The 16,585-nt window shown below is 38.9% G+C and overlaps 1 protein-coding gene across 1 annotated transcript in view; it reads left to right on the forward strand.

The window, feature by feature from the left end:
• Positions 1-1,135: 1,135 nt before the first annotated feature.
• Positions 1,136-16,585, forward strand: part of LOC311144485 (5-hydroxytryptamine receptor 7-like) — a 79,847-nt gene continuing 64,397 nt past the window's right edge. The window contains exon 1 of the mRNA XM_084180512.1: positions 1,136-1,660. Within this exon, the coding sequence (XP_084036638.1) occupies positions 1,200-1,660 (461 nt within the window). The 5' untranslated portion in view covers positions 1,136-1,199. The remainder of the gene's footprint in view (positions 1,661-16,585) is intronic.

A 16,585-nucleotide genomic window follows, 5' to 3' on the forward strand; every position in this document is an offset into this window, starting at 1 on the left:
TTCCTATCTGATCTGCAAGGTCACAGTCCACAGAGCATCTGCATGGGAAAATCAGGTACTTTCCCATGTATTGAATAGGAAGCAAGATAGCTTGTATTTATTGTGCACATGTCAACCATTTGTTTTGTTTATTATTATTCAGGTAACCATGTACTTGACACTTCAAAACCAACACAACAAAAAGTATTACACATATTTGTTTTTTTGTAGCGTCCCTGTAATCAATCATACTATGACCAGACTCTGCCAAGAGATTCGGGTGTTTATGGCACAGGCAGTAATGCACTTGCTCTATTTCTCCATGGACTGCTGGTTCAGGCCCCACCAATGATTACCCTTTATTTACTATACCAAGCAAAACAGTATGTCCAAAACATCTGGATAAAATGTTGATTACAAAGAACAGAAAGTAGTCATTGTAAATGGTTTATGTTAAATAATGTGAAATTAAGAATTGATTTTTGGGCATTTATAGTCCATAAATCTAAATTGAGGATAGTATTAGGCTAATACGGCAATGTCCTCAATTTGAACCAGTATACTATACTGTCTGTCCTCAATTTAGATGTCCGATTATGTAAATATGGTAAATGTGAAGAATGATCCGTTTCCTTCATTGTTTAAATCCTGTTGTCGTCGTCCCTCCCTACATAATCGCTTTATAGCTTTTAGTACATGAGAAATCCCCTTTTTCATACGATTCAATTAACTTGCGTCGTAGCCTATGTTTGTGAACTCATTTTCTGGTTTGAGCGTTCGCAGGCGGAACTAAACAACTCCGGAGTAAAATCACATCTGTCGGCGAAGCGAAACAAACCACACTGGGAAACAAGCGCGTCTTGAAAACAACTTTCAAAAATAGCTTAACATTTTAAGTGATTTGTGACGTTTTAGTGCTTTTTCAGGGAAGATTTCTCTGAAGATAACTCGGTGCTGTCCATAGAATGCAATATTGTTTTTCGCCTCTTATTCTTGGAGAGGTGCGAATCACTATTTTGGGCAGGTGAAACGCTCTGACTGTGCCTGGCCTTGAGGAGTGGGCTTATGTTTCTCAGTACTGGCTGTCTTTTTATATAAGCAAATAAGAAAATAGCTACTGGATCCAAGACCAGAGACATACTGATCAAGTATGCGCTTAACTGGAGTAGCCTACACTGGCGAGGTGTCCCTTGGATCACCGCTGGGATTACGTTGTCGTAATGTTCAATACTTCGGACGTCGATCACACTTTCAATAAGAGAGAGGATGTTTCCGAAGTTATCAATGGCACTCTGGGGATTTTCTACAACGTCACCGCTGATCCTACAGTCATGTGGAACGATACGTGCGGGGAGCCACTACTTGATTTCGGCAGTGGAGAGAAGATAATTATCGGAGTGATGTTGGCTATCATCACAGCGGTCACCGTGATGGGAAACACATTGGTTGTCATAGCGGTTTGCGTGGTGAAGAAACTAAGACAACCATCAAACTATCTTCTTGTGTCGCTGGCCGTGGCAGATCTCTCCGTGGCAATAGTTGTCATGCCTTTTGTTATAGTGACAGACCTAACTGGGGGCAAGTGGCTTTTTGGGGAGGTGTTTTGCAACATCTTCATTGGTATGGATGTAATGTGCTGCACAGCCTCCATCATGACCCTGTGCGTGATCAGCGTTGACAGGTGAGTTAGTTAAACTCTAACAGTGGAATAAAATGTAGGGTGCGTATTGGTTAAGTGGGACACTTAAGCTTTATAATGGATATCTTTACACTTACGCTTTATAATGGATATCTTTAAATGTGTACAATAACAACCAACAATCAATGCCTGTGTGTTCGTGAGGAAGTATGTGATGATAACGAATGGGTTCAATGGGCATTAAGTCATCATTGTGGGCGTGGCATCCTGTGTAATGACACGTGTCTTTAGAGGCATAATGGTAAGTAAAATGACATGGGTTCTGAGGTAAATAATGTTAAGGATATAAAAAAATAAGTATTAAGGATATAAAAAACTAAGAAAGGATATTCAGTGTCTCATTACAGCATATTTTGTAATGGGATGTAATTGTAAATCAAAATGACTGTAAATGGTTTTCTTACTTCTCTCACCTTTTTAGAATATTGACATTTTGGCAGTGTCCCAGGATGCCAATTAACTACTATAAAAACTGGGAGACTCCTCTAGGCCATTTTAATGCAGAAAAATATTTAGTGGGATTATGAAATACATGTTTTCTTAACAGAAATCCATTTTCTAAATCGGATCTAATGTTTGATTACATTTTCCTCAAATCTGCTAGCTTGCTAGCAAAATCTAGCATAGCTGCATTTTACTTAAGATATGAAAGATATTACCTCACCAACATAAAAAATCCTATCTAGCTATATTCATAACCATACAGGTATATGATGACAAAAAAAAGTGTATTTTGCTGTATTTGACTCTGGTGACAATAAAACAGTCATTTAAATTTTAAGGGGTGAGGTCTTTCTGGTTTCATTCTACAAAATGACCACTAGGGTATATTGTTGAGAATGTTGAGCTGATAGGCCTAGATGAAGTTCATTTTATTTTATTTATAGGCAATGCAATTACATATAGGCTACATCATATAATTATAATCAAGTATGATGATGATAATAGTGGCCTCCTGTAGCTCAGTTGGTAGAGCATGGCGCTTGCAACGCCAGGGTTATGGGTTCGATTCCCACGGGGAGCCAGTATGAAAAATGTATGCACTCACTAAAAACTGTAAGTCGCTCTGCATAAGAGTGTCTGCTAAATGACTAAAATGTAAATAATAATACGAATAATAGCCTAATAATAATCATAATAATAGTAACAATAACAATAATACATTATAATTCCACTAAAATATCTAAATAATGTTTTAATACATTTCATGTGAATGAATAATTGAAATTCCTCATATACTCTAATTTATCCTTCTTTACAATAAATAATGAAGTGTCCCACTTTGCCAATCAAGGTGTCCCAATTTGCTGTTATCTCGGGACAATATGTGTATGAAGAAGAGTCATCCATCCTGTTTTTAATATTTATTTATTTCTTCTTTTGTATAGTGTAGTAGAGTTTTTAGGCTATTTAGAATGGTATCATGTTGGGGGTTAAGACAATGGGATGATTCTCTAAGGTGTTCCAGAAAGCACATTTTCAGAAAGTGTCCCACTTTACCAATACTCGCCCTATAACAAGGAAGGAAGTATCTAATGTATAGGCTGTTAGGTGACATTAGTCTAGGGTTGGGCCGATATGTGATTAAATCAAATATTGTGATATTTGACATTGAAGATGTATCATGAAGTACAAGACGATATATCGATAAGACTAATAAGTGCAAGACTATACTCTATTTGAACATTACAAATAAAAACAGTGCCGTTTTTTTTTCAAGTTAGACTGTATCAATATGTTGAACATTAAGTCTAAATTAATAAACTAAGCCAAAACAAATTCGTCACATGAAGATTATTTAATGAGAATAGCTAGGTTTCCATCCATTTGCCGACAGATTTTCATGCGCATTTTTCCCACCAGAGATGTTTCCATCAAATTGACTTGTGGATAAAATGCTGTGTGTTTTATTTTATTTATTTCACCTTTATTTAACCAGGTAAGCCAGTTGAGAACAAGTTCTCATTTACAACTGCGAACTGGCCAAGATAAAGCAAAGCAGTGCGATAAAAACAACAACACAGAGTTACATATGGGGTAAACAAAACATAAAGTCAAAAATACAACAGAAAATATATATACAGTGTGTGCAAATGTAGCAAGTTATGGAGGTAAGGCAATAAATAGGTTATAGTGCAAAATAATTACAATTAGTATTAACACTGGAATGATAGATGTGCAAATAGAGATACTGGGGTGCAAATGAGCAAAAATAAATAACAATATGGGGATGAGGTAGTTGGGTGGGCTAATTTCAGATGGGCTGTGTACAGGTGCAGTGATCGGTAAGGTGCTCTGACAACTAATGCTTAAAGTTAGTGAGGGGGATAAGTGTCTCCAGCTTCAGAGATTTTTGCAATTCGTTCCAGTCATTGGCAGCAGAGAACTGGAAGGAATGGCGGCCAAAGGAGGTGTTGGCTTTGGGGATGACCAGTGAGATATACCTGCTGGAGCGCATACTACGGGTGGGTGTTGCTATGGTGACCAATGAGCTAAGATAAGGCGGGGATTTGCCTAGCAGTGATTTATAGATGGCCTGGAGCCAGTGGGTTTGGCGACGAATATGTAGTGAGGACCAGCCAACAAGAGCGTACAGGTCACAGTGGTGTGTAGTGTATGGGGCTTTGGAGACAAAACGGATGGCACTGTGATAGACTACATCCAATTTGCTGAGTAGAGTGTTGGAGGCTATTTTGTAAATGACATCGCCGAAGTCAAGGATCAGTAGGATAGTCAGTTTTACGAGGGCATGTTTGGCAGCATGAGTGAAGGAGGCTTTGTTGCGAAATAGGAAGCCAATTCTAGATTTAACTTTGGATTGGAGATTCTTAATGTGAGTCTGAAAGGAGAGTTTACAGTCTAACCAGACACCTAGGTATTTGTAGTTGTCCACATACTCTAGGTCAGACCCGTCGAGAGTAGTGATTCTAGTCGGGTGGGCCGGTGCCAGCAGCGTTCGATTGAAGAGCATGCATTTAGTTTTACTAGTGTTTAAGAGCAGTTGGAGGCTACTGAAGGAGTGTTGTATGGCATTGAAGCTCGTTTGGAGGTTTGTTAACACAGTGTCCAATGAAGGGCCAGATGTATACAAAATGGTGTCGTCTGCGTAGAGGTGGATCTGAGAGTCACCAGCAGCAAGAGCGACATCATTGATATACACAGAGAAAAGAGTCAGCCCAAGAATTGAACCCTGTGGCACCCCCATAGAGACTGCCATAGGTCCAGACAACAGGCCCTCCGATTTGACACATTGAACTCTATCTGAGAAGTAGTTGGTGAACCAGGCGAGGCAGTCATTTGAGAAACCAAGGCTATTTAGTCTGCCAATAAGAATGCAGTGGTTGACAGAGTCGAAAGCCTTGGCCAGGTCGATGAAGACGGCTGCACAGTACTGTCTATTATCGATCGCGGTTATAATATCGTTTAGGACCTTGAGCGTGGCTGAAGTGCACCCATGACCAGCTCGGAAACCGGATTGCATAGCGGAGAAGTTCCATGATTAGAAAAACTAATCATGGAAAAACTATAATAATTAAGAAACCCATTATAATTGTTTTTTACCGTAGTGAAACTATTATCTTTGACTCCTGAACAAACTAAAATTAAATAAAACCCATAAGAAATTATGTTCAGTTTTAGTTGTTTTTTCTTCAAAACGTTGGGCAAAAATCAAATGGGTTTTTCAAGCATTTCTTTCCTATGGGGTTTTCAGGCATATGAATCTGGCAGGTAAATGCTGCCAGGAGATGGCGATGTTTCAAATAGGCCTAGCTTGTGCATCACTAATCTCTCGACAGACTGATTGCCTCCCACAATGTACCAATGTTCCTGCATACACGTCTGTAGAAGTTCCTGCGTCAGTTGGGACAGACAGAAGGAGTCGGAAATGGGACGTATGTCACCGGTGACGTCACCGCCGTGTCTTCTTATTTTCCTAGTGTAAACATACCCGCCGTACACAAAGTAGTAGCTAGCTAGGAAGATGGAGAACGCAGAGGTTATTTATAATGAATGCCTTTCGTAAGTGGCTAGTTTGCATCATCTACCTTCACTAAAACCACTGCAAAGGTTTTGCCTGCAAACTTTGGTTTCGAATGGCGACATCCTGGGAGAGTTGTCTGTCTGAAGCTGACCCTCCCCTGAATTTTTTTTCCCCTTTCGAAATGTCCAAGAAAATCCAACATCTTCCCCAGACCTAGTGCTGCTGTTGCCTAGGTCTGGGATTTCCAAGACTAGTGCATCACTATCATTAACTAACAAATGTGCTATGACATCTTATAAATCATAACCAAAACCAAATTACTTATCTCAACCAAATTTAGAATTCTTATTGATTCACTTGGTCCTTATCAATCAAAGTTAAAACCCTCAACTTTATCACCCATTACAACTGTCAGAATGTACTCTTCTGTACTCTTCTATAAACATACAGTTCTCATCCTGAGAATAAATACAGATCATTATCTCAACGCATTCTTAATACTATTAATTTAGCAGTGTATATACCTCCTACCCAAATTAGCAAAACATTTCAATTTTTTTTTATTATCGACACATATAACCAACCCCTTCCTTCCCCGGCACTTAAATCTTCTGGCGTCTCTTCATTATGTTCTTCAGACAGCTTCATAGTTCAAAATGAATTGCCCATGACAATGTCCCAACTTCAATGTCTCATCAGAGTCACCAGCATCTCTACACCCCATTGTGTCTTGTCCATTTGCCAACCAGTATACCAACAACCTGAGAAATGTTGTATTCGAACAGATCTTTCTCCATTCTCACTCAATGGTGGACTCCTGTCCCACTCCCTCGATATAAAAACATGAAAGAAAATCAGTTGATAGCTTCAATTGGCTGTTGTAGGCCGGTTGCAGGTAGAAGTGGTGCTGTATAGGAACGTCTTCAACGCCTCTATTCATCTTCAGCCGGTTCAGAGGTTGTTTCTTTTTAAGGTTCACACCATTCTAGGCCAAATTATCCCTGCTATGCATCAAGACACCATCTGTATTTACCTCAATTGAAGACAGAACATTTACATTTACATTTTAGTCATTTAGCAGACGCTCTTATCCAGAGCGACTTACAGTTAGTGAGTGCATACATTTTTTCATACAGATGAAGGTCGTGGCTCGTGCTGAGCCGTAGTTTCAAGCTGATGTACCTCCCGGAGGGGATCTTGGACGAGAAGGCTTATTTTGATGCAAATCAATGTGTAATTATGCATGTACTCATTTACATGTCCCAGGCTTTCCTATTCAATCCTGATGGCTGATGGAAGAAAATAGTACTATGGGATTCTTAATTGGCAATCTGTGTCAATTGGCCTTCGGCCTTAGTAGGCTGCACAGAGGTTAACAGAAATCTACTTTAAGAAAAGGCAACTTCTGATTGCAATAACCTCAGTGCTTGGTGTTTAATGATAATGGATGGAATAAGCAGAATAAGGATCCTTTGGATGGCCTCTGTTTAATGTGTCTTGTAGCTCATTGTTAGGCCAGGCACAAGTCACTACACCACCTTAGGCTCAGCGAGATATCTAGTGAATTTACTGCCAGTAACCAAAGTCAAGTTATAGGTGGAACCTAAATAGCAAGTGGAAATAAAGGGCTGGATTCATTAAACAGAGTTGAGCAGCGCCAATGACTGCCATGATTGAATGTAATTATGGATCTCCAGTGCCTTGGTAGCCAGACCTACAGTGACACAACACACCACATTAAGAAAGTCCTGGTTTCCCACAGCCTCACTGCTTAAGGGGTTCAGCCACTGCAATAAAGGTTAAACCCCCATCCATTCTCCCATGCAGCTAAGTGGACTATAAGAGAGTTAATATAACACAAAGAGGGAGTGGGATGGAAAGGAGATGGCTCACTCAGGCTCAGCACACAGATTACAGACAAAGCATGTCCACAGAATACTGATCGATCGGATGAGAGGAGGAAGTGTCTTTGAATTGGCACCCAGAGATCCCACATCGTTGCTGTGATCTTTGTTGCTGAGCAGGGCTGTCTGTGTTATAAACCAAATCTTTCCTGCAGAGATGGAAGGTGGTGCAGAGATACAGTACAGTATTTGGAGGGCATCAACTACCACAGGGGAAGATTATGGAGCGATTTTGCCAACAGAAATTGTATTTGAATACCATAATTTTGAATTTGTATTAGGACATTGAATCTGAATTTCATATTTTGGAATTTGTAATGCACAAATTGAATCATTGAATTCATAAATTGACCTTGTATTTCATGATCTGAAACTGAATTGAATGAATATTGCATTCAGCTTTAAAACCACTAACCTTGTGTTGTTGTCCTGGCCCACCAGAGGTAGGTTCCCTGGCGCTCACTGTAGGAACGGATTGCCTTTTCAGGAACTTAACAGTTTAAGTGAGTTCATTCCTAATCCAATAAATCCATATAAGCATTGATTATATGACAAATTATGTTTTACCAATTATTCTTAATACCAATTCCTAATATACTTCCCAATTTCTGTTAGGGAAACCCTCCACATATATAGAAATGAATAGTGTGACAGTCAGGTGATTCTTGAAATTCTGGAAGATCTTGAAGTTCTTGGAGGTCTGTCCCTCCACCGAGGGAATCAGCCATCACACGTAGCTCATCAGTAGCATTCCCTTACCATCGTCTCCCATCACCTGATCCTTGTCAGCTCCAGCATCCTCAGCTCCCTCATCTCTAGATCGTCGGTTTCCTCGTAGTACTCTGTTGCATTGGTTTATATGATACCAGGTTGATCTCCCCTCTATCCATACATCCGTTGGTGTAGACTGGGTGATGATGTATGGTCCTTTTAGATCTGACCCTTCTTCTGTCCCTATGGTCTAGGATCATGCAGAGTCCTTCTCCATTTATCAACATCGCTCTGTGGAGTGTGTCCTTCTGGCAGCATACCAATAGGGAAGTTGAGAGTCCCTGCTGCAAAGACACACAGACAGAAACACAAAAGAAAACAATGCTCTGCAGTGGCGGTGCCATCTTTCTCCTCTGGGTTTGAACACTCTTACAGTGGGACACATAAATGCAGGTATCTCTCTCTGCTACTTTCCCCTCCATCAAGGTAGCCAGCAACACCTAGTACTGACCTCCTCACCTGGATTTTGTCCATCTCTGACTTCTTTAATCCTTTACCGTCAGTCTCCCATGTGCATACAATGCCCAGATTCTCCTGTTCGTTTTGGCAGAGAAGCCTTCACCCTTGGGGAGAAAGTCTTAGCAACATTGTTAGGTGAGACACCATATGCTACTATACCCTGTCTTCTTATCATTCAGGAGAAGCCTTGAGAAGTGCCCATTCTTGCATCTTGCTATAGGTCACCAGTTTCATAGACAGGCCTCCTCTACATACAGCCTTATACCACAAATACACTTTCACCTAAAACATTTAGTCTAACCCATAACACATTAATTACTACTGCTCATATTCTTCATATAATTTGCATATTTACCAAAAAACCTCATTCGAGCAGTACTTCCCCCCCCTTTGGACACATGACTCACATCGTGATTCATGCATTCCAAAACAAAACAATGACATTGTTTGTTAAGCCAAAATAATAAATGACATTAAAATGACAACATTTGATAATACCTTAACTTAATTGTATCCCATAAAGTAATTCAAGTAATATCAACATTGACTAGCGCCAGGTGTTCCTCATTCCGGACTAGCTCTCTCACTCTTACCTTATTATGGTCCGAATCATATATATGACTATTGCCAAATTATAAACTTCTTCATAAATTACCCTCAACTCTGTATAATAAATTACCTTAAATTACTAATCCATTGCCTCTTGGCTTTCCAGTGTGGGTGATCAATTCACACTAGAAAGTCAGGTCCGAGGTCATTCAAACCCTTCAAAGAAGTGTTTCATTCTATAGTAGACTAATCATTAACAACAGTCAAAACATTTAATACATTTTGTATGCCAAGTGTACAGTAAGTCCTCATTACATTTCTTCTCAAAATAAATCACGTGTTTACCCAAAACTCACTCAGAGAACAATAGCTTCAGAAAATTCTGTGACTTAACATCTTTGACCCGTTAAAACCCCCTAAAATCTAAATAACAATATATATAACAATTATTTTAGGTGGGTTGTGTGTGGTTATTTGAGAAACCCTATTGGAAAACAAAAAACAAAAATGGCCAGGCCTTATTTAATTCGGTAGCTCCCTCTTATGACCTAATTATAAGACTGCCAAATTTTACTAACTGCTCCACCTATCCCCCAGACTTTTGAAACAGCCCACTGAGAGATAAGGAAATCCCCCTTTTCCTGGAAGAGAAAGTATACATTTCGTTAATATTCAATTATAATCAGCAATCAAAAAATATTAATTTCACACAAAACATGATGCAGATATACCCTGGCCTACCTCACATCAATAATCGTTTGTTTCAATCTAATTCCTCATAACTACTTCAGAAGAAGATTACATAAAATCTCCCAATTAACCTACTTTCTTTTTAACACAGAAAACCCTCTACAATCTCTGTTATCCTCTACCGCTGTCTTTCTATCTATCGGTACTTTAGCAGATGACAAATTATTTTTAAGTTATAGTCAAAACAAACAAAACTATTCACAGGGATACAACTTAAATCACTATGTTATCCTATCCGCCATGGGTTGGTAAGACAATCTCTTTCGTATAATCTTATCAATTCAACCAGTGATTCAGGTCAACAGCATCAATGTAACAGTTTTTCTTCCTTCCCTACATGGGCTTGAACCAGGGACCCTCTGCACACATCAACAACAGTCACCCTCGAAGCACCATTACTCGTCATTCAACATGCAGAGCAAGTAAAAAAACTCCTTCAAGGTCGCAAGTTACGTCACCTATCGAAACGCTACTAGTTAACACCACTAACTAGCTAGCCATATCCCACAGGTAACACTCACCACACTTTTGACATCCTTTTCCTTTACCGCAGCAACCATTGATCCGGATACACCAAACGTAACCCATAATGACACTTACAGCTCTATCACGTTCAGCTAACCCCAGTTGCTAACACCCAGAGATCAACACATAGAAACTCTCCATACAACAAATAAAAACCATTCTCAAACAGCGTTCTGCCTTGACCTCTATCGTAGGTTTAAAAACTAACTTGACAACTTTAACAATCAATTGCTGCAGTATCTACATGTTTGATTCAGTTTATCTGTTATGATATTGTATCAGTAATATTTCTGTAGTGACCTCAGCTACAAGTTCCTATTTTCCTCAGTTAATGTTATCTTTCATACTCTGCTCCCTTCCAACACTGCTTCATAATCCCTGGTGTTTTTTAAATACTCGATTTATTCTCTTTGTCCCCTTGCTTCACTTCCCATTAAGATAAGACACTCGCTTCCCTGTGCGTCGTCCCTATACAATACTATTATTATCCCCTTTATCAACGAAGATAATACCAATCCGCCATTATTAAATTCAGCAGATCTAGGTAACTGTCCTTTCTAAGTAGGCTACAAGTAACAAACCAAACACTTGCTGTAGTTGACAAGCATATATTGAATTTATATCCATATTATCAATATCCAATTAATTGATAGACATTACGCCACCATTCTCAATCGTTTATCTAGCTAACCATTATGCAACCCCAAAATAATTACTACCTCGAAATCGTCTCGCTATTCCTGTTAAATAAGTGAGTCTTTCAATTTGAACCCAGCATGCTGATAGATCTTCCATTCTACATCACCAAAAATAAATACTTTGTAGTATCTGTCTAAGCAACACATACCAACAGTAGAATTACACTCATAAACCCAGATTTGTTTACTCTATGCCATTTCCCCAATGCTATTGAAATGACACAGAAATCCCACAAATAGCACAATTATACTGGTTTATCTTCTCACCATCCAATACAAAACGAGATTCCTTCACTACATCACCTTACCTCTGCAATGATAATTAGTTTAATAGAAACCCCAAATTGGCTTTGTACTATGTTATAAGTTACGTCTATAAATTCCAGTCCTTATGGGCAGTTAATTTCTTAACCCTTATCTCTATCAAATGATCCATCACCGGAACAAAATCAGAAAACCTTTATTTATTATTTCCCACCCCTCTACCTTTGGGTGAGCAAGTTAATACATACATATTACTCTAATTGCCTCTCTAGTAATCGATTACCCACATAAACTTCATCCTATTTTCACATCTTCACATACTCCATATAGAAGTATGGCCACGTGTAGCTCAGTTGGTAGAGCATGGCGCTTGCAATGCCAGGGTTGTGGGTTCGATTCCCATGGGGGGCCAGTATGAAAAACAAAACATGAATGCACTCACTAACTGTAAGTTGCTCTGGATAAGAGCATCTGCTAAATGACTAAAATGTAAAATGTAGAACTTTAGAAACACCTAGGTACTCACATCAAACAATCCCTTCGTGTTTTGTTTAACAATCCTTACTCAACACAAATCAACTTCTTCAAACATACTACCAGCAGAACCAAAAAAAAAAAAAATATATATATAAAACATATACTTTTTCATTACACTCTAAAATAACCTCACGTTCTCCATACCACTCCTTGATATTATATGATGGGCATTGATGTACGGAACCACAGTATAATGTTATATCAAAGCTTATTATCCAAACTTATATAAACCTATCATACACATTCATATAAGTTATTATGCACCCTTTCAGATTACAATTACTTTCTGCTCTTTGTTCATAAAATAGCCTATGTTGTTCCATATACAGTGGGGGAAAAAAGTATTTAGTCAGCCACCAATTGTGCAAATTCTCCCACTTAAAAAGATGAGAGAGGCCTGTAATTTTCATCATAGGTACACGTCAACGATGACAGACAAATTGAGAAAAAAAATCCAGAAAATCACATTGTAGGATTTTTAATGAATTTATTTGCAAATTATGGTGGAAAATAAGTATTTGGTCACCTACAAACAAGCAACATTTCTGGCTCTCACAGACCTGTAACTTCTTCTTTAAGAGGCTCCTCTGTCCTCCACTCGTTACCTGTATTAATGGAACCTGATTGAACTTGTTATCAGTATAAAAGACACCTGTCCACAACCTCAAACAGTCACACTCCAAACTCCACTATGGCCAAGACCAAAGAGCTGTCAAAGGACACCAGAAACAAAATTGTAGACCTGCACTAGGCTGGGAAGACTGAATCTGCAATAGGTAAGCAGCTTGGTTTGAAGAAATCAACTGTGGGAGCAATTATTAGGAAATGGAAGACATACAAGACCACTGATAATCTCCCTCGATCTGGGGCTCCACGCAAGATCTCACCCCGTGGGGTCAAAATTATCACAAGAACGGTGAGCAAAAATCCCAGAACCACACGGGGGGACCTAGTGAATGACCTGCAGAGAGCTGGGACCAAAGTAACAAAGCCTACCATCAGTAACACACTACGCCGCCAGGGACTCAAATCCTGCAGTGCCAGACGTGTCCCCCTGCTTAAGCCAGTACATGTCCAGGCCCGTCTGAAGTTTGCTGCTAGAGTGCATTTGGATGATCCAGAAGAGGATTGGGAGAATGTCATATGGTCAGATGAAACCAAAATAGAACTTTTTGGTAAAAACTCAACTCGTCGTGTTTGGAGGACAAAGAATGCTGAGTTGCATCCAAAGAACACCATACCTACTGTGAAGCATGGGGGTGGAAACATCATGCTTTGGGGCTGTTTTTCTGCAAAGGGACCAGGACGACTGATCCGTGTAAAGGAAAGAATGAATGGTGCCATGTATCGTGAGATTTTGAGTGAAAACCTCCTTCCATCAGCAAGGGCATTGAAGATGAAATGTGGCTGGGTCTTTCAGCATGACAATGATCCCAAACACACCGCCCGGGCAACGAAGGAGTGGCTTCGTAAGAAGCATTTCAAGGTCCTGGAGTGGCCTAGCCAGTCTCCAGATCTCAACCCCATAGAAAATCTTTGGAGGGAGTTGAAAGTCCGTGTTGCCCAGCGACAGCCCCAAAACATCACTGCTCTAGAGGAGATCTGCATGGAGGAATGGGCCAAAATACCAGCAACAGTGTGTGAAAACCTTGTGAAGACTTACAGAAAACGTTTGACCTGTGTCATTGCCAACAAAGGGTATATAACAAAGTATTGAGAAACTTTTGTTATTGACCAAATACTTATTCTCCACCATAATTTGCAAATAAATTCATTAAATATCCTACAATGTGATTTTCTGGATTTTTTTTTTCATTTTGTCTGTCATAGTTGACGTGTACCTATGATGAAAAATACAGGCCTCTCTCATCTTTTTAAGTGGGAGAACTTGCACAATTGGTGGCTGACTAAATACTTTTTTTCCCCACTGTACCTTGATGCCATCTGGTGAACAAAAAATGGTTGCATCGAGTTTACTTAAAAGGTCTCTTCCCATCAACGCCATAGTAGTTGTAGCACTTACTATAAATGAATGTTGAAAATGTAATATCCTCCAAATCAATTTGTAATGGGGGAGATATAGGATCAATTTGCGGAATTCCACTAATTCCGATAGACTGGACTTTCTGTTTACTTAAAGGACACCTTCAAACTTAACTGTGGTATTTGTAATGGGCTATCCGAAATATGCAATTGTGGTGCATCGATCATGTATTTAGCCTATCGGTGTTGTATGTCATTATTACATTTACATTATATTTAAGTCATTTAGCAGATGCTCTTATCCAGAGCGACTTACACATTTAAATATAGATGGTATCAATACAGGAATAGAGCATATATGGATGAAAAGTTAGAGAGGGGTCACATTTCTTACTAAGCTGCTTGGGTTACAATACAGCAAAAAACTTTGATGCAACACTTAAATAGAGCATTGAAACTGTACAATGAGTGGTCATTTCAGTATTAATACACATAGAGAGAGGACACGATGCTTACAGCTGCACACAGGGTATCTATGCACTTCCATATAGCACGTAAGTGTCCCTGTAAATAAACTACTGTGCCCAGTAAGAAAAGATACATACCAATGGGCTACTCCCAGTGACATACAGTGTCACACACATTATGGCATTGTATTTATTTTCTTAAATAAAACTTCATGATACTGTACATTTCATAAATATATTTTACAATCAAGAAATGGATACAATTTGTATCAACAAACAAAGGTCATTTCTATACATTTTAGGCTTTGTCGTTTGCGGCACTTCAAAATGGGAGGGGAGGGGGCTCTCTGCTCTCATCAAAAGTATGAAACATGCACATGGTATGTCAAAATAAACGAAATACTAATGTGCATTGGATATGTCCCAATACCTTGGTTTCAGAAAATTGTATTTTACTCACTGAGAAAATAAACAATTCCATGACAGTCTTTAGAAATGATATTATAACCAACACATTTCACATCATTATGAAGCCTTTCAAACGTGAGGGAAAGTACTGAGGGGAAAGGTAGGCACGCAAACTGTAAGCCAAATGCCAGAAACAACCCTGACGGCAGCCTCGCATTCTGAGTGTTTCACAGGAAGAAACATTTAGGCAGTGTGTCACACCTTCTCATGAAGAGACAACAGGCCCAACATGGCCTGCTTTTAGTTAATGAAAAAACAAAGTCAACAAAGCCCCAAAATTATTTTGGGCAAATAACATTCAGAAATGTTTTTTGTTTTCTTTACATGTGTTCATTTAGATGGGTTCTCTCAGCATTAATAAGGAAACAGATGCTTTTCTTTAAAGCATTTTGCCAAAGAGACTTCACCAGTTCCTTTGTAATTACAAATATTAGTCACGTTAGACACACTGGAAGTGCCATCCTGTGCCATTAAGTCACATGCCAGGTCCCAATGATATATACACGCTCAAAATGGTTCCCCCATAATAGATTACCCGGCTTCTCCTCTCTAGGTTTATTCTGGGAATTAGGTTGCGGTTGGGCAGGAGTCCAATTTCCCTCTCTCGATCTCCCTAGATTATTATCGTTCCCCTGCTTCAACGAAAAATTCCATAATTTTATTTGCTAATCTATTGTTTAAATTGACATTTTGGTTTTGTTTGATTATTCTAAATATCATTTTATATTCATTTCCCATACACTCTCTAGTATATCTATTTTTTTCAATGTTTATTCGTCCTGTATGACCTCTAAACCTTCTTTCTGCCGTTTCGAAGGCCCTACCAGACCTTTCTAACCACAATGCCCTACATATCTCGCGCCATCGTTTGATCTCAAAGTTATCTGTTTTAGGAAACATATATTTTGACCTGAGTTTAAGAAAAACCTATGTGGACGGATTCTTTTCATAAGGTAGATTATGTTGCTCCATTGCCAAATTACCTAATGTCCTAACTGACTTTTCCTCCTTCCTAATGATATTTACAGTCCATTGTACTCATTAAATCCCATGCTTTATACACCTCTTTCATATAATCTAGATCCCATTTCGGGTTGCTTATGGCTGTATTATCAATTATATACTTTCGCTCTACCTGTAATTTATCCCTTTTAAAACGACCATCTTGAGGATAGTCATTATCTGTCCATGCTGATAAATCACTAAGATATAGCTCCACATAGAAAAATCCTAATTTACTTAACTCCATTTGCACATTGTCTGATTTTCACTACTTTTACAAGAGACTTGTTCTAAATGCGGATTTGTCTGTAATAATTTAGTCATTTCCTTTCTCTCTCTTTGAGGTAAATGAAGCTCTGATTTACTCTTAATGGTGACTGTTTTTCCAGATACCGGTCTACTAAGCTGGCCATTCATTACTTCTATTAGTTCATGCAATATTAGTAATCAAATACTTGAATCAACTCCCCACCTTGATCTTTATTAAAATGTTGTTTGCCTATTTTGTCATTGGTGCCATGATTCAACAGGCTCACTTGTATCTGCTC

The sequence above is a fragment of the Coregonus lavaretus genome, assembly GCF_964263955.1.
Source record: "Coregonus lavaretus genome assembly, chromosome: 17".
In the NCBI taxonomy this organism is placed as follows: Eukaryota; Metazoa; Chordata; class Actinopteri; order Salmoniformes; family Salmonidae; genus Coregonus; species Coregonus lavaretus.